General features: G+C 34.6%; 1 protein-coding gene across 1 annotated transcript in view; it reads left to right on the top strand.

Moving 5' to 3' along the window:
* The window catches only part of C2CD5 (C2 calcium dependent domain containing 5), a 68,992-nt gene that overhangs the window by 12,888 nt on the left and 36,704 nt on the right, over window positions 1-19,400 (top strand). Inside the window, 5 exon segments of the mRNA XM_067000745.1 lie at window positions 685-709; window positions 711-842; window positions 1,645-1,654; window positions 6,794-6,876; window positions 12,624-12,732. Of these exon segments, the coding sequence (XP_066856846.1) occupies window positions 685-709; window positions 711-842; window positions 1,645-1,654; window positions 6,794-6,876; window positions 12,624-12,732 (359 nt within the window).

Raw genomic sequence — 19,400 nt, 5'->3', positions numbered from 1 at the left:
GCTTTCTGCAAGCATAATTCGCATACAATGTATGTGTGGTTTTAAAATATAGGATTTATAAGAAGGGTATGTGCCATTTTGTGCCATGGAAGACACAGTTTTGGAGAGCAGGTAAGTCAAATATCTGTAAATCAGTGAACTGTTAATGTAGCTGTTCCCATAAAGATTCTCCTCTTTTGCTCTGTTTTTAGCTGTATTACAGCATGCTGATGATGCTATAGGATATAAGGAAACATTTTATTTTTTTCTTAAAAAGTGTATGTGTGTATATACATAAATGTATGACTATGTATGTAGACACCAAATATAATTTTGAAATCACTTTTTTACTTTATTAAACTAACTCAAAGCATTGTGCATTTGACCAGATTTTTAAGCCACTAAACTTCATTTTCAGTTTTTTTCTTTTGTGTATATATAATCTTTTTTTCTTTGGTCCCCATCTCACAACTTGCCTTTCATTTGACTTAATTGTTTCATTGTAGATTATCAGCACTCTATCTGTAGAATGCTGAATGGAGTAAACAGCGTTTGCCTTTGGCCTCATCCCCAAGGTTTCGCACCTAAGGAATAGCTGCTGGCCCTGCCCCAACCCTATCCTGGTGTTTGGATCTCATGCTGCTGTCAGCCAGGGTCCTTTGGCACAGGATTACTGAATGTGTTTCCCACCTTCTTCTTTGGCAGGATTCCCTTCAATGAAGATCCCAATCCCCAATACTCATTCATCAGGGACCACTCCACCCCTCTGAAAAACCAAACCTAATTCCTTTTCACCTTCCAAGTCCTACAGTCGACAGTCCTCTTCTTCTGACACAGATTTGAGTTTGACACCCTTAAAACTGGTAAGGCGCTTCCACCACACTTTTTAATTTGTGTTTCTCTTTTTATATTTTCATTCAACCCCTTTTTTGCTTTTTGGCATTTAAAGTTATCAAAATGATGTAGAAATTGAAAACTTTAGGTTGCTTACATCTCATGCTTGAAAAGAGTTTCGGTAGGGTGAAAATTTAAATCCCACCTTAGGTTTCCCACTAATATGGAAATGTCAGATTCAAAATATCATTAAAGTGACACTTCTAACACAACTGTATTTCAAAGCCAAAATAAAATACCACAGACCAAGGGAGTCCTAAGCAACTGCACTTTTTCTGATTTCCTCCGTTTCATATCAGATCATGGGAGTACATTTCTCACCATAATACAATAAGAGGCAGAGTGTTCTTACTAAAGCCACTGTTTAATTTTCAAAGCACAATCGTATTGTGCACTTCAAGAATTAATATTGTCTGTACTTGTGCTGATCTGTGACAGCTTTTACTTCTTGCAAATGATATATCATCTAGAAATGGTGCAGCTACTGTCTGTTTAATCTCCTTGGTATATGGAAATAGCTTTACATACACAGTATAATTTTTAGAAAGTATACCTAGAATTACTACTCTACCCATCTTACTAAAAGCATTTTTTTCTCCATTGGTATACTCAGAATTTTCTTTGATATTTCCTTCTTCCCTTCTTAATTTTTTTTTTTTTAGTCTGTGGTTTAGAATCATGTCAGTAAATAATGTCCAAAGCATAGTTTTCTCAAAGAACTGCGTTCTGCTTATTCTCTATTATGTGACCTGAGTTTTTGCCACTGTAAAGGGGCTAAATAGTTTCCAGATTTGTTTATAAAAGTTTGGTTGTCTTTGAAGTAGTGTTTTAAATTGTGGGTATTCGAAGCTCAAAGCATTCTTGTCTCCATCTAATCATGAAAGCTTTTTAAGCATATTCAAAGTTGGTTCAGCTTTACTTGATAGCACTCCTTCCAAGAACCTTGTGAGAGTTTTTCCAAGCAGATAAATTCTTAACGGCATTTGAATGTAGCATTTATATTAAATATTTTTACCTAGTTTATTCTCCAGATTTCTGTTAGAAAAATGTTCCCTGTTCAGGAAAGCATGTCTTTCCTTGTTCTGTTACTTCTGTCCTGTTTAAGAGAATAAAACAACCCGGAAACCAAACAAATAAAGAAATAAGAACAACAAAAAGGAAAAAAAAACAAAACAGAACAAACCAACCAAACATAAAAACAACACCACACCACCAACGCACTTTCTTTTTTTTTTTTTTGGTCCTTTAGTGTAAATAACTTTTGTGGAGAAAACCTATGATGGTCACTTGACATGTAAAAGATATTTATATAGGAGAACTACAAATTCTTGTTTGTTTTTATGGAGTATTTGAAAGTGTGTGACTTTTGAACAGATTTTCCATGGTAAGGACTGTGTGTCATATAAAGGGATTTAAATGCAGATGTTGATACTCATCCCTGGCAAGGTGTAAAAGCATTCTGAATTTACTGGAGGAGGCAGCAATTCACTGTGTGTGAATTTGTCAAATTTTGAAGCTGCAACTGTACATTGTTACTGAGTAATAGTTATGTGAGTGGATGGTCTCACCTTCAGTCAGTTTCATTCAGAGACTAAAACAGACTGTGTAATTGATACCTCTTATTTGTAGGGATATTGAAGTATGTAGAAAAGGCAGACCTATTTTCTACCAATCACTTTTAGTCATTAAAGCTATGACAGTAGGTGTGCTTTTGCTTTCTATGCACTGTTTTTTTAGCAGCAAAGAATTCTTGAATTCTGCTGCTGAAACTTAAGAGGATTTGCTCATTACACTTAAAAATGAAATCTATCTTGGTGCTATGTACTAAATTTTGTTGGAATCTTATTTAACTTGAAAGAACAATATTTTTGTAACTTGTTTTGCCTAAAATATGATGATGTTGCAAAAGGTGTTTCCATAACATATGCACCTAAATTCAAGTATGATGCTTTTAACAACAATTCATTGTGTGTGTTTCAGCTTTATCCATTGTCATGTTTCTGAAGACTGCTAACTGCTTTTCAGTGTGAAAGTTAGTAATGTTAAGTATTAAAATAAATAGCCATGTTTTATTAACGTGACACGTAAAACATCAAATTTGAGATAGCAGTTACTGAGATTGGCTGATGTGAAAAACATAGAGAACACTTCCTGATTATTTTTTTTCTGCAGTACACTACAGTCTCTTTATTTCTCAGTCAGGTAGCCCACAAAGTACAGTTCCATGCTTGAGATGGAGACTAACCCTGAAAAGAGTGCAGATACCACAATTTCACAATATGAATAACTAAACAGAAGAGATCAAACCTTGGATATGCAGCCAAAGCATGTAGTTTTCATTAGCTCCAAGTCAGGGAGAATATTACTTCCCTAATGTCTTTTAGGAAAACTTTATTGCATTATTCATTCCTGGCTTATGTTTTGCCTCTAAATAGAGAAGGGAAACTTTTTCTGTTCTGAGAAGGCTTGTTTTTTGGTGTGAAGCTTGATTTCTTCAGTGAGCAGTGGCCTATTTTTATGCCGCCACAAGCTAACAGAAATATCAGGCAGACAAACAACATTGAATTTTTTAGTAAGGTAATACATTTGATGTAGCATATGTTAGGAGGAAATCAAGAAGGTAGGAACTCCTTTTTCTTTGTGAGACTACTATTCTATGAGATTTAAAGACTCCCAAGAACTTTTTACACCTAAATAACAAAAGTAATCAGATTGTGTGAGAAGACTGTGTTATTTAGCCTTGAATTCCATACCACTTAAATTCTGTATAAAATCTAAAACAAATTTTAGATTATCATGGCCTTTTTTATAAAACTTACATCTCATTTTCAAAGTGAAATTAATTGGTTCATGATTTTTGCAATAACTTATGCTTTACTCTCATTCACATTTGTATGTAGCTGTACTGCATCATTCCATTTCTTTGTATGTTGAGAAATAATTTAGGTGTGGGTTCATTTTGGAGAACAAAAAAATTAGCTTCGTTTTGATTTTTTTCTGTTTCTTTAGTGCATCTTCTGAATCTACATCTTTTTGTCTCTATTACTTTCCTCCACAGCACCTTCCCCACAGGGACCTAGGATTATTCCTGTTTCCCAGCACTCCCCTACACTTCCTCATGTGATTTCCCCACATCTTAAAAAGTCCTGTCTTCTCACTCTTTGGGGTCTAGCCTTAACCCTCTACACTCTCAGCCATGTCAGCCCAGTGGGCGTTCTGAGGAAAAGGTGTTTCTTTCCACCTGAAAGAGCTGCTTCTGGCTGCTTCTGGTAGGATCAATCTATTATGGCCTTTTAAACAAACTTTTAAGAATTTGTTGTTGCTATTTCGATGTAGGGACACTTAACACACAGCCTTCTATAACCCTGTGTTTTTGTTTAGCCTCCCTGAAAACTGCTGGCTACGTGACTATTCATACCATCTCTCACCCTCTGCTTTAGAAGCTTTGCAACAGCTTCCAGAACTTCTTAAATTACAGGAATTGAAACACACACATAGTTCATGCTAAGAGAACTTTCTACTCGTCTCCCCCTCTCAATTTCCTTTGGTAATTGAACTAAAAATAAGTTCTGCCTTCTCCCCCCCTGTTCCCTTCAGTTTGCTTGTTACCTCTGTTTTGCATGGCTACACTTTGCACATATCATTGATTCATTCATATTTTTTTTTGGAAGTCTGGCTATCAGAGTGGCTAGCTTTAACTCTGCTCTCTAGTAATGTGTTTTAAGCAAAAGTCCATACAGATTTTTTATTTGCACTGCCCTTTTTTTCCATTCCCACTGGCATGTATTATTTTTCATAGATTTAAATTAAATAGTTGATATTATTGCCTTTTTCTGTAGAAGCCTATTTTGATTAGTTTGTATTTTTGTTTGTTTCATGTCCCAGTATTTGTACTGTTTGTAAATGTATTTTAATATTGTATAGTCCCTGACAATGAATACTTAAAAATCTAATGACTAAATAAATAAATAAAAAAAGAAAAAGGAACAAAAAAAACAACAATAAAAATCTCGTTTGTAACGGGACTATACAGATACTAATCCTTTTTGTTTCCTTATCCAAGAACAGCTAAAAAATACTTATTCTTCAGAAATTATGGTGTGTGTGTGGGTGTGTATATACACACACAATTACATGAGCAATGATAGTCTAGTCATTTTTCGAAAATGTTAGGAATAAAGTTAACATGTATGTAAGTCCAGTATTATTTCCAGATCTCCCTGTGTTTGATTAAAACAAGTGACATACACTTTGGTGTATTTTGTACAATCTCATTCATGTTTTATTAGTTGCTTAATGAAGAAAAGAAAAAAGAAACTAGCAAGGAATTGTGTTTTTACAATTATTTAGAATTATTGTGACAGAATATCACTTAGCTGTTTGCACTGTAGTTAATGTTTTTATTTCATCTTGCTCCTGATAGTTCTTTTTTTTTCTTTATCCTTAGTGATTTCGTCAAACTTAGGTGCTTATTTTTGCAGGGTCTAGATTAAGCTCTGATAGTTTTAGAGGCAGTAAGAAAATAACAACTGTAATAGTACATTTTTAGGCATGAAGCAAATTGTTACCAAGAAAATCTGATTTCACCAGTATTGATTTTAATTTAGGAAGAAACACAATCTGGTAGGGGCTTAATTTTACTTAACTGTGATTGCTTCGTAGAGCAAATAACATAGTGCCCCATACATATAACCTGCATCTTACCATGCTCAATTAAGAGTACAGTTCCTTGATTACAGAATCCTTTGGTAGCAAAGATGTTTGCATATCTCATTGTTAAAGCTTAATAGCTCTTCAGACAAACTCCTGGAGTGAAATATGATGAAAAAAAAGAAATAGAGTATTATTAACTTTTATGCAAAACTAGAGATTTACTTGTTGCTGTTTCATTTTACAAATAATCTGCAGGTTGTGTTAATGTGCAGGAAGCCGTAGTAGTCAAATAAGTGTGGCAGTTTTTAGAGTGGTGAACGCACATTATTCCTTAGCTTATCTGAGTGGAATCAGATAGAGTGAATATTCCATAAGTATAATTGTTAAAATAATTACTGTGTTTTTCAGAAAGTTTTATCCATTTCAGGATTCAAAGGATTTGCACATTTGCCTTTTTACCAAATTTTTCTTTTTAGTTCACACTCATGTACAATATCATAGCTACTGCCTGATATTAAGTGTATGCCGTCTCCCTCCCAAGTGGATTAGGAAAGGTGATTTGAGTTATTCCCTTGAAACTATTGGAAAGGCAGATTTTTTTTTTTTTAAACTTACAGATGCAAAGCCCCACACATCTCTTACCTATAGAGGAATCTAGCAGAGAGGAATTGTTTGACAGTGTGGAATTCATGGTGACTTTGCAGCCCTTTTATATAAGGATTGAAACTGAGTTACCATGTAGAAACTTCCTGTGAAAGCACAGAAGGTAGGTAGGTATTTTATTGAAATTACCAGTACATAACTGCCAGTAGTGACAGTTGAGGAAAGGGAAAAAAAAAAAAAAAAAAGCTTTTTTCCAAATGGAAAAGACACTGCAAGCCCAGGTCTAAGATCTACTTTCTATTTTAGAAGGCACTTTTAGAATTTCAGGACATGAGGAAAAGATATCTTCTGAGATCACAGGAGGTTTTTTTATCCAAATCTGTAATGCTTAAAAGGTGCTGCTAGTCACTTAAGCAAACAACGAAAGAAATTCCCCAACTTCACTCCCTTACCCTACTGCTTTCACCCAAAACACGTTAACTGTGATACTCAGTGTTTTTTTCCACCCTGAAAATTTAAGGGGATAATTTCGTCTATTTTTCAATGACTTTTATATAATTTTAAATCAAAGTTTTCATAGCTACTATAAATGATAATATTATGTTTTCTTGAATGTTTCTATTGAATGCTCAATTTGTACTGGTACTCTTCAGGAATGGGCAAGTGTGGAGTGCTGGAAAGAAGGGGGGCCATTTAAAACTCTTGTTTAAGACAGCAAAGACTCAGTCAGCTTTCTGGAACAAAAGGGTAAGGCATTTTATACTTACCATTTCTGATCTACTAACCTGAAAATTTAGCTTGTAAGAGGTTAAATGTTTCCTCTTTCTGTTTAAAAGTATGCATATTTAATTTTTATGTTTGAGAAAACTTAGTGTAGATGTTGAGATGTTTAATAGCCTTTTTAGTCCAAACAAAACAACACACTGAATTCCTAATACTATTACTAAAGCATTAAGAGTAGGACAAATAAACATAATGTGTGTGTATATGTAGCAATTACACTCAACTGAGATTATTGTTTAAGGTATTACAGAAAGGTTCACCATGCAAATGTTACTGATATTTACTAAATTACTGATGCATGTGTCATTTTAATACTTTACTGTCATGTATTTAGTTAAATTTTTATAGAAGCCATAACTTTCAAACATTGAAATAGTTTCAAACAAGGTGAGAAAATCCCATTTATAACTAAGAATAACTTTTTTGGTTTTTGAGGGAAAAAAAGAAAAGTTGTGTTTCACATGAGTTTTAGCATTGTTTCTACTGCCCCATGAAATGGTATGCATGTAGCCTTTATAAGATGGTAACCTAAATTTCATTTCCCAAACAATAAAAGGTCTTCGTATGTTTACAGGCTTTGAGAAGGAATCTCTGTAGGGAAGCTAAAAATACCACGTGTTACTATGCTGTCAGTATATTGTGAATATACAGCAGTATAAAAATAGTAGGTTTTAATTTTTTAATTAAAAAAAAACCGCTTGCTACTTTTATTTTTTTATACTGCTCTTATCAAACTGTTGTGTTATTAACAGTGCAAGGTGTCTTCCAGAGGGAATAAATGCGAATCTTCTCCTGTCAAGAGAGAAAAATTCTGTATTTAACTTTTTTGATTATCTGAGCTTACTTTATGTAGAACTTATGTACCTTTGTTGAAAACAATATCAGCTACATCTGTAAAACAGAAGTGAATAGTTATTATTTTGAAGTTAAAGTGGATGATTTTCTTCTGCTCTTATTTTATTGTGTTTGTTCATTGCTAAGGAGGATACATGCCTCATAGGTTCTGTAGAAGGCTGGGTATGTTCCAAACATTGTGTGACTCTTACTGTAGGCTTTTTCCCTTTTTTTTTTTTCTTATTTTTATTTTTTTTGGTATTGAAGATCTCTGAATAATAATTTGGAATCTTTTGATTTTCTTCTTTGTGAGGTTTCTGCAGATTTCTTTTGGAATCTTGTTTATGCAGGATTTTTCTTTTGTTTTTTGTTTAAGTATTTATCAGGTTGGTATATTTTGGTTTAATTTTATATTTTGCATGCTGATACATTTTCAGTTATAATTTCTCCTTAAATACAAATCCATGGCTCTGCTTTTAATGTTTTAGAGGAGAAAAAAACCTTAAAAAAGATCTTTTTATTTTACCTTTTTCAGCTAGCATTATAGATATTTCATGGCTTATCTGTTATTTCTTTAGGAAACTTTTTAAAAGTAATTAAAAATACAAAATAAGGACAGATAACATGTCTTTAGAATTTGAATGATTTGTGAATTGTTTTGATAAGACCTGTACATTGACTAGTGGAAAAAATACCGTAAAATCGAATAGAAATATGTTGAATCTCTTCTTAATGATAAGATGATCGTGATGTAGCAAAGCATACAGACTCTTAATTGATATAAAAAAAAAATTGTGTTCCTGTTGTCTTTCTGAAAATTTCGGGTTGGAATTGGTTTTGCTGCAGTTAACTCTCTTTCAGATATTCAACTAGAAGTTAATAACAGGGATGGGGAAAGACATTTAGCTCCATGTCTTTGGCATTCATAAGAGTTTTTTTTTGTCTGTTTCAATATTACAAATAGAGTGCATTCTAGTTACCTGTCTGGATTAGTTAAGGTAGCATGTAAGGTAAAGTCTAAAATCGATGTGTGTTACCTTTCCACATGTATTAGATATCTAGTTAAATTCTTTTGAATCTTAGCTATAATTATTTAGGTATATGGCAATGCTAAACATTAGAAACAATTCATTTAACTGGGTATCTTCTCAGTTTTTTTAATCAGTGTGTTTTTAGTCTGTCACTTAAATAACCTAACTGCAAACCAGAACAGATTTTGCTAGAAGAGTAATCTTATTGTTACTGTTTCTTCTGGGAAAATCCACCTGCCATGGAAAACTCATATACATGTTATATTTTATATTAATGTATTTTTAACAATTCACAGGGTGCCTGTTGATAGCAGTTGTAACTATAGCACAGTTATCTGTGTACTTTTATATGTGTACTTTTATCTGGAAATGTATATGCTGTATTTCTGTCAGCAGGCAAAAATTTACCTGTGTTTTCACGGAAACAATCAAGTGCTGCTCTTGATTGTAATTTGTATCTGTGTTGACTCCAACTTGGACAAATGCTGTTACTCCTCCATATTGCATTCTGCAAGTGCTTGAGAGATCTTTACTGCCGCCTTTACAAAACAGAGATCCACCGATCTTCATTTGCCAAGAGCACTGCTAGATAACTGTTGCTAGAATGCAGTTCTCTGTGTGATTCTGCTGGCTGCAATGCTGACTTGAGCAACTTTTCTTTCCAGCGACTTGTTACTACTATCTAGGCCATCCCCTCAGTTCAGTTGAAATACAAAGTATAAGATCGTTTGGGGACTTCATGAGAAGGCACATTTATTTACATAGAATAAGAATAATTGAAGCAGGAAATTAACAGTATTTGAATATGGATCAGATCCGTATACTGTGGCTCAGCTGACAAAGCTCTATGAAAATACCAGCATTACTAGCATTATCTGAGGGAGTGGTACAGTGTTGGGAATGAGTGAAAGGCTGGAAGGAAATCTGATATCTGCTTCTGTGGCACTAACACCGAAAGATGTGTCTATGTAGCCTTGTTCCATGTGCTTTTTCATCATTTTGTGTGTAATGTATGTAAAATGCAGCTAAAATACTAGCAATACATGTATGCATACACACAAGCATTTTAAAACACTGTATTAAACATTACATTAACTTTATTGTAGCCTTAACAAACTTTCTCCAAACTTTCTCTGGCTATAAAATCTCTGTGTAGTTGCAAGGATGAGATCAGTGACATCTTTCAGAGACTATGCAATCAGTAACTGAAGTGACATAGCAAATTAGAATCATGTCCTGATTTGGAAGGGACCTACAAGGATCATAGCGTCCAACTTCTAATTTACCAATTAGTATTGATAACATGATTGACTGTGTTCAGTTGTAGATTGGAAAATCAAAGTCAGGGTGTCTTCTCTCACACAAGAAGATGCTGTGTTTGTGCCACCATGTTTTAAAGGTAGTCCCTTGCAAAGTGTAGGAATAGAGGAAATCTCTAATACGCAAGTACTGCAACTGTTTCTTAGGGAGTCTGTTTTCCATGCAATGAGTATAGCTTTAAAGTGTTGAAATATTACAGACTACCACATGAAGTTGAGGCTGAATCTTGTATTTGAGTAATACGATAATAATAAAACCAAAACCCTTAAGCTTGGGGAGAAAAAAAAAAAGGCTGTCATACTAAGTGACAGCATTCTGTGTCAGAAAGGTTTGAGACACGTTAATGGAGTAAGAATATGTTGGAATAGTTCAGTGATTCAGTTGTGTAGATTTGTTTGTGGCTGAAATTAACCGATCAGATACAGGTCTAATTTTAGCATATATCATAACATAGACTTCCAGTTATTGATATACCTGACTGTATTGATTGAGACAAAGCCATGTTATTATTTTAAAGTTTTATTCCTAGTTTGTGAAGTGGAAAATCAGGCAAACTGGAAATCTCAATGTGTTAAAATTACTTGCACTATAAAGCCTTATGAAACTAAATCACAAATTTAAAGTAACTTCTGAATCTCTACAAAAGCATTGGTTTGTATTTTAGAGTGTGGAGTAAAAACGTTCACTTTAAGTGTGCTGTAAGTATGAATATATGTATGTATAAAACATAAATGTAGTATAGAATGGAACTTCATATAAATGGCATGCATTAAAATTTTAAAAATTATTTCTGTAGTTCTGGGAAAGCTAGCTATTAATTCTTAATGTTACAAATGCAGGATAACTATATTCAGGGGACAAAACAAATCTAGGATATATTTAAGTTATGCAGAATAGGTGCCATAGAATTAAATGGAAAAAAATATTATCGCTGTACTTGTGAATCACTGAACAGTTGATGTAGCAAGCAAAAATGAAACAGTTCTGACAAAGTCTTGCTGTACTGGAATTTTTCCTTTTCTTGGCATGAAAACAGTACAGAAAAGGAGTCTAGATTGTGTTGTAGTCAGGGTTTTCTGGCTGCTCTGGTGACCTGCAAAGCACTTTGTGCTTTGGTGCAACCATCTGGTGGAATCTTTTCTCTAGCCCTCTTTAGAGATCCACTGATGCTCCTGAAGAAAATTAGCCAAGCAGCTTTGCAGAGTCCTGTGGTGAAATATTCCTACTTTTAATTGCTTCATAAAATGCGCATGCAGTATTTTTTTTATTTGCTTATGATTGTTGATACTATTGTTATTACTGATTACAAAGTTTGTCTCAGTTTTGAAATTCTCTAAAATAATTGAAAATCCAGAAAAATAGGAGTTTGTAGGATCTTTTAAGAGTTGTAAGAGTTTAAATAACCTTTGTATGGGTGGTAATAATCCTGAAGTGTTCATTTTTAATCTACATTGGGCTTTTGCTTAAGAGGATTTTTCATGCCGTGTATTGCTGGAAGAACCATGATCTTCATTTAATCTGCAGCATGTACACTATTTAGGTAGAGGCTCAGTTGCACTGTACTGTTGCAAGTGCTTCAAGTCTGTGAGAAGGGAATCTATCCTGTACTTTTTCTCATATAGAATGACGGTGTTTATTTTTTCCATTTAACCATTCATCGTGACTACACAAACCATGATTGCACGATTTTTCTTTTTTTTTTTTTTGCATCTGCATTTAGAATTGCTGAATATTAATCTGTCACCTTTCCCCCATACATACGCTATAATATATATAATAGATATTGCATAGAGTATCTCTTTAGAAAATATTCCGATTTGGGGATTCACCTCCCCTGAGTATGAAAGATTTATTTTCTGTCATGTATGTCATGAAAAACTGTTACTTCTTACCTGGCCTCGTGTATAACTGTTCTCAAACAATTGCCGAAACTTAATGCCTCATTTTATTTATGAATTGGTAAAACCCACCTATGTAAATGAAAGTGGAATTGAATTTCTTTTTTTTTTTAAGAACTTAGTTGTACTTCAAAGACTTACGCTTTATTCTATGCTATATTTATGAGACATTCATCATTCTTGCAAAATTACAATTAGCTTTACACTGTGCTTCAGGATCAAACTGCATTCAGATGTAACAATAAACCCTAGAATTTGGAGGAAAGTATTCCTTTATTTTTTATCAGCTAATAAGAGTAAAATTATGGTGTTCTGCTGCCTCCCAAAAGTTAACCAATAACACAAATATATGAAGTTTTGATCATTAATTAATGCTATTTTGGGATGCAGATCTATGGGGGAAAAGTATTTTTACATTTTTAGAATCTCTCTACTTTTACTATACTATTGGTATATGAAGATGAATGGTTACACAGTGCTTAGTAAGCCTGAAGGTATGTTTGGCCCAATGTAACTGCTTTGCTTGTATTCCAGAGGAATTACCAGTTCACTGCATGTTTATTGTGCAACCAGTATTGGTTGATAAGCAGTCATTTGATATGTTTTATTTTATTTTTACTCATAACAGGAATTTCCGTTTTTTACCTTGACGGCCTTTCCACCAGGCTTCCTTGTCCATGTTGGTGGTGTTGTCAGTGCACGTTCTGTGAAGCTCTTGGATCGCATTCACAATCCTGGTATGTTGACACAAATCTTGCCCAAGTCCAATTGCAATACTTATAATCTTTGAAACTTTATAGAATACCAATATTATAATAGATGCAGATCTCTTCTAACAGTGTATAATAAAAGCAATAATTTAAGCGTGAACAATAATAGTCGTTCAGAGGGTATGTCTTCAGTGAGAAATCTCTTAGCAAGTTAATGAAATTATAAAGTACTTGAATCCAGTAACTTCACCAAGAACTGTCTCTGAATTATTGAGGGTTTAATTATTTTTTGTCTACTTCCAAATATTAAAACAGTTGTCCATTCAAACAGAAATCAGATTAAATGCTTGAAGTGTTTTCTAACTTTCAGCTCCTTGCACTTCTTAAGAACTAATTGCAACAGTTTAGCTCATTATGTGTTTTTTTAACCTCAGTTGATAAAACGTTTACAGTGTAGTTTCTGTTCTTACTTAAAAACATATACATAACAGTCGTTTAATATTTTTATTTAATATTTACAAGGGAACTCCAATAACAGAAAGTGTATTTTGCATGTCCTAGTTCTGAAATCAGAATTAAGTGGCTGCTGACTCTGTTATATTCACTGAGACAAGCAGAGACACTATTTAAAAAGCTGGAGTTAACAAGTGCATTTAAAATCCGGACAGATGAGAGACAAAAATAGCACCTATAGTGGTTTTGCATGCACTGGCCAGGAGTAATAAAACAAAGTTTGTGCAAATGCATCTTTAAAAAAAATAAATCTTTTTCCTGTTCTTTCCTCTAAGGCAAGTAATTCTTGAAGCAGGTAGATTGTTACTGCAGTAAACTGACAATATGAAATAAAATCACAGACTTAATTTGTATTCAAGAAAACTACGTTAGGGTTTTTTAAAGCATCTGAGTACATACTACTGTTCTTTTTTCTTCTTTTTAAGGTGCTATTTATAAAAATGGAGAGGAGATTAAGATAAATATCAACATATAATTTACGTGCCCTTTTTGCCACAAAGTTGTCATAGACTTCTGTATTTTTGACACATGTAATACAGATCACTTATGAAATTTACTATGTGATAAATTTAAGACAAAATGGAAAAAAATTGTTTACGGTCAGGAGTTTTCCAAAATGATATCTTCCGTTATGTACTCTTATTTTTTGCCTACTGAGTGAAAGCAGGATGAGAAATAATAGAAGTAGAGATGCATATCTGCACAACTAAGTAACATTTTGCAGTTTTTTGTGGGATTTATAGATTGCTCCTGACAAGTGAATGTAAGATGCATGATACTTCAAACTCATTGTATTTCAAAACAATGAAAACTGAAAAAGGAGAATGAAGGGACATGGCAACGGAGGGGAAGGTGAAGAAGTAAGGAAAAAAAATCTTATGCAGTGATGGTCATACTAAGCATTTGAATCAAGTATGTAAAGTATTAAAGGAGTTGCATAAGCTGTCAAGTAAATATGCAGGAAAATATAGAAGAGGAAAGAACAATAAGAGAGGTTGTTTGAGAACATAATGATTACACAATAATTGCTATATGCTGTACACTTTGATCACGCCTAGTGCTAGATTGCTATAGCATGCTCCTTTTCCCTTTCTATTTCAGCCTCTTATTAACTCTGCTGTCTGTGTCTTTCCAGTTCCTGTGGAGTGGTGTTGTCAATTGTGTTCTTGTTGGTAGTTTTTTTTTCACTATTCTGCTCCTATAACTGATCTACTAATTTGCTGTTTTGAACTCAGCCTTTGTCGGAATTATGGGTAACACAAGATCATACAAACTGCTAGACTGGAATAGTTTCAATTCAGGTATTTTACTAGTCATTTGGTACTACATACGCTGACAGAAATTATGGCAGCTCAGTGAAGTTCTTAGAAATGCTGTAGGATATTCATTAGGTTAATGCTTCAAATTTAAATCTGTTTAACCATCAAATGCCTCAATGTATTACTTGTTAATGTTGTTAAAGGCTTTCTTTAAAATTGCAAAACATTGTTTTAGTATAAAATAGCATTACTAAGATTATAATAATATCTGAAAAGCTGAATACTCATGTTCTCAGTAGCTTTCAGCAAAGTGTTTGGAAAACAAGTAAGTTAGGGAAAGAGAACAGGTTCAGGTTCTGATTTATATAGTGGGAATCATGTCAGGTGTGACTTCTTTTTGCATGGGCTTGTGCTTTCTTCAACAATGGCTGTACTTCTGTTTGTTTCAGGAAATCAATGAATATGTTTATTGTAAATTTTAGAGATAAATAGACTGAGTGAATGAGAAATAGACAAAATTTACTAAGAGGACAAGCTGCTTAAAGAGAATTGTATGTAGTCCAGAATTTGTTGGTTCATAATTCCTGTATTGTAAAATGCATTTAGCTTGCAGGTCTTACAACGTAATTATTTGAATTTCTAAAATCACTTCAAAACTTAATGTGGAAAAAGCCCCAATGTTCTATTTTTTTTTTTTTTTACCTGCAGTTTTAGGGATCAAAATGTGTACAGCTGCAGAGAAAATGGAAGAGCTGATGGTACAGTTTGCATAAAAGCTGTATAGAGTACTGGCCTCTTCTGGCAAGAAATGAAGATGATTCCCCCACTGTTTCTCTGGAAACAAAATACTTTGGAAGAAGCAGAGGCATAACTTCTCTATATGTAGTATCAAGTCAGCAGAGCTTGCCAAATAGTAAAGTTTTTAAAGCTGACACAGTAAAAGGGTAGAAAGCTGACCTCTGTTCCCTGTCCCCCCCGCCCTCCCCCACCCCGAATCAAACCTGCCTTGCTGTTACTGCGCTGTTGCAGTATGTATATCACATGCCTTTGAAAATTATCTACAGTCATACTTTAAACTTTGGTTTAAACTATCTGTATACATTTTTCATCTTACAAACAGTGCAATTACAGTTAGTATGTGAAACAGCTTTTTTTTTGTGTCCTTGTTCCTTGCCACATAACGCGTCCTGGAAAATTAGAATTGAGAGTTCATTTTTTAAATTTGTCTGTTCTCAAACGGTCTTTTAAATTGAATTTTAATTTCCATATGCAAATAATGTTATGGAATTTCCAGATTTATAATTGGTGTATCATGGCCTAATCTAAGGTGTTTAAAGGTGTAGAAATTTCACATCTTTTATGCTACCTTGAAAAGTTTGAATTAATTGTTGCTTCTTTGATATAGTGTTTAGGAGGATGTTACGATGGAAAAACTTATGAGAATAATGGAGTAACTGAGTTGTGTACAGACGCTAATATATATATTAAGCTAGGCTAGAAAGTGATCCAGAAATGTAAGCCTTTGAAGCTAAGGAAAAGCTAGTCTCGAATTCATTTCTTGATGAATTATCCAAAACAGTAGTCTAAATTGTTTAGAGATAACAGGAAAGAGAAGGCATATGGCTGTTACGTGCATTTTATACCTTGAGGTGGTGGTTATACAAAAATTTTGGATTAGAGAGGCCTAAATTAAAGTCTAATTTTAGAGTTAATACCTCTCTTAAGAACTGTCTGCATTTCTGTTACCTTGAACATGGATCAGCAGTGCTCTGCTAGCAGTCTTGATTTATCTTACTGGTCAGGGACTGAGCCGGTCATGCCTCATATTCCTGGAAGTACGTTTTCTTTTCATCCGTTGGTGTGTTGCTGAGCAAGAAGAGAGGAAAAAGGCAGTAGATCAAGTGTTATATATCAAGGTTGGACATGGTGGTTAGGGACATGGTTTAGTGGGTCGTATCGGTGCTAGGAGGATGGTTGGAAGTCTTTTCCAGCTGTTATGAATCTATATGTACAATGGATAATGAGTTTTGTAGTAGAGTTTAGATTACATGCATTAATCCTGTCTTAGATTGAAATAAAGAATGTGCTGTGTAAATCTGCTACTATTGAGAAATCACTGCAGGAGATTTCTGTTCATCTCCCCCTTCTAGAGCTACGCTTGCCGGCTCTGTTGTTGCTTGCTAATACTTGGCCTGAAGGAGAGCAAAGAGTTGTGTTGTTTTTTTTAATACAGATTAAGGAAAACATTACTACATGTTTACATTGCATTCCTGTCAGCAAGAATGCAACCAACAACCATAAGTAGGCTAAAATTATTTTCCTTTTTGAAAGTGTTCAGACTTCATTTAAGCTTGTCATGTAACTTGTGTACAGACACTAAAGAATATGGAAGGATATTCCTTTTTTATTTTTATTCTTTTTACTTTTTAAATGGGGCTTTTTTGTGTAAGGTACAACAGTATCTGATGGTGGTAAAAAGTTGCAGAGATTTGAGAATGCTTGAAAATCAAACGTGGAAGTAAAGGCTGATTGTTGGATGATACTTAAACATCTGGGAATTGTATATAGTTCAATGACATAATTGTTTAAATGTTTGTAAAGAGATGAAAAGATGATGATCAAGATGAACCTGCAAAGTAAAAGTAGAGAGGTAAGGGCACAAATTCTTAGAAAAGAGGGCACATAATGCAAAGGAAAAAATCCTGTGAATTGCTGTCACTGGAAAAGGGTGCTGATGATACACTGTAAATATAAAAATGTGGAAGGAAACCTGGGTCCACAAGACTTTGTTACTTTCTCATTAAAGTTAAATGTAGAGAAGGAAAGTTTCTTAGCAAGTAAGAGGAACTAGTTGAATAGAGACCCTTCTTGCATACAACTGTTTCATAGACTAACGTATACGGTGTGCTTAAATAATTCCATTTTTAACCTCCTCATTCAGGGAGCTGCTCCAATAGTGCTTCTTTGGCTCCAGTAGTCAGAAACATGGAAGGAGAAAAGATGTTTAATAAAATTCCCAAGGATCTCTTGAGTGCTTTGTGTGTTATTCCAGACTTGTTGTTGGAGTGTGAAATTCTCCAGAATGCTAGTTTTGTGTGTGGGGAAATGTAAGAGGAAAGCTTTGAAAACATTTTTGGTTCTGAAATGGAATGCTTTTCTTTACAGAAATACAAACATATGGTGAATGTGCAAATTACATTTCATACTGTTGCTTTCTGGGATGTAAATGTGGCATACTTGAAAGAATGCAGTAGAAAATGTCAGAATGTTTCTGTTAGTGTGTAATATGGCTATTGTTCAGAACCAGCAGGCAAGGCAGAATTTTCAGCTTGACCTCTAGCTGTTTCCAGAAGAATCTCCAGATTGACTTACGTGTGTTGATATAATAATGGGTAAGGCAGATGTCGGAAGGTTTTCTGAACAGGGGGAGGAAGTAGTAAAAACTACATGGTACCTGAATGGATCTTTAGCTTTTCACAGTTTATTAGTATGTCTATTAGTATATGATGTTTTTTAGTATTACTTTCCTCTACTTTTTTGCAAACATTTCAAAGGAGTGAGTAATTCCAAATATTTTTATAGTTAACGTGGATGGTTTTTGAATACTCTTTTGACGTAGGTATACCCTTAATTACCCTTAAATTAATGAAATAATTTTCTTTGGGATTGTGTGTTATTTTTCATTTAGAGAGTTTTGAGTAGATTCAACATAACTGAACAAAGGCTGATCATTGTCAGAATGTAGAATTTGTCTTTGATCTTTTAGTGTGCACTTGCAGCCTAGAAGGCCAACTGTATCCTGGGCTGCATCAACAGAAGTTTGCCTGCAGGCGAGGGAGTGGGTCCCCTCTGGGTCCCCTCTACTCTGCCCTTGTGAGGCCGCACTTGGAGTGCTGCATCCAGCTCTGGGGCCCCAGCACCATAAAGATGTGGACATGTTAGAGTGGGTCCACAGGAGGGCTGTGAAGATCAGGGAGCTGAAGCACCTCTCCCGTGAAAAACGTCTGAGAGGGCTGGGGATGTTCAGCTTGGAGAAGAGAAGCCTACGGGGAGACCTCATTGCAGCCTTCCGGTACTTTAAGAGGACTTACAAGTATGATGGAGATTGACTTTTTACACAGGCAGATAGTGATATAGGACAAGGAGGAATGGTTTTAAACTAAAAGAGAGGAGATTTAGACTAGATGTTAGGAGGAAATGTTCCACTCAGAGGGTGGTGAGGCACTGGAAACAGGTTGCCCCGAGAAGCTTTGGATACCGCCTCCCTAGAGGTGTTCAAGGCCAAGTTGGATGGGGCTTTGGACAGCCTTATCAAGTGGGTGGCGTCCTTACCCGTGGTGGTGGTGGTGGGGTTGTAACAAGATGGTCTTTAAGGTCTATTCCAACCCAAGCCATTTTACTGATTTTATTTGCAGAAATATTTTTAGTGGTTTTTGTAAGTTCTGAGTTTTTGCCTCTGTTAGTGTGGTCTCGAGGTCCTGAACTTGCTCCAAAAGTGACTGTAGGAAAGACTCATTGGATGTAGAAATTTAGAGATGGTTCTTCTGCTAGCTTGTCTTTAAAATCAAAACAAAAATAAATGGTTGTGAGTGTATAGAAATAATGTATGCAGAGGTTCTGTGTATGTAATGCATAAAAGCGTGAGGAATGTAAACAAGGAGTAGGAAATGCAGAGACAGTATTCCTGCCAAATAATGCCATCTTATTTCTGCAATTGTACAGTGAGGTAGATTGTCTGCATGGCAGTCAGCAAGAAAGCGGCAATCCTGTCTGTGAACAGCTGTTTTGTTGAGAGATTAATGTTTTTGTTTGAAACTCCATATTTTTTCTTTCAATGACTGTTAGATACAATAATATTCTTGCTTTTTTTAAGGTTCCAAATAGTTGAGGCTTGTTTAAAACTTTAGAACATACCTGTAGGTC

Source organism: Anser cygnoides, chromosome 1 (assembly GCF_040182565.1).
Source record: "Anser cygnoides isolate HZ-2024a breed goose chromosome 1, Taihu_goose_T2T_genome, whole genome shotgun sequence".
Lineage (NCBI taxonomy): Eukaryota > Metazoa > Chordata > Aves > Anseriformes > Anatidae > Anser > Anser cygnoides.
The sequence above is the reverse complement of the archived record's forward strand: the minus strand, read 5'-3'. Positions and strand labels throughout refer to the sequence as shown.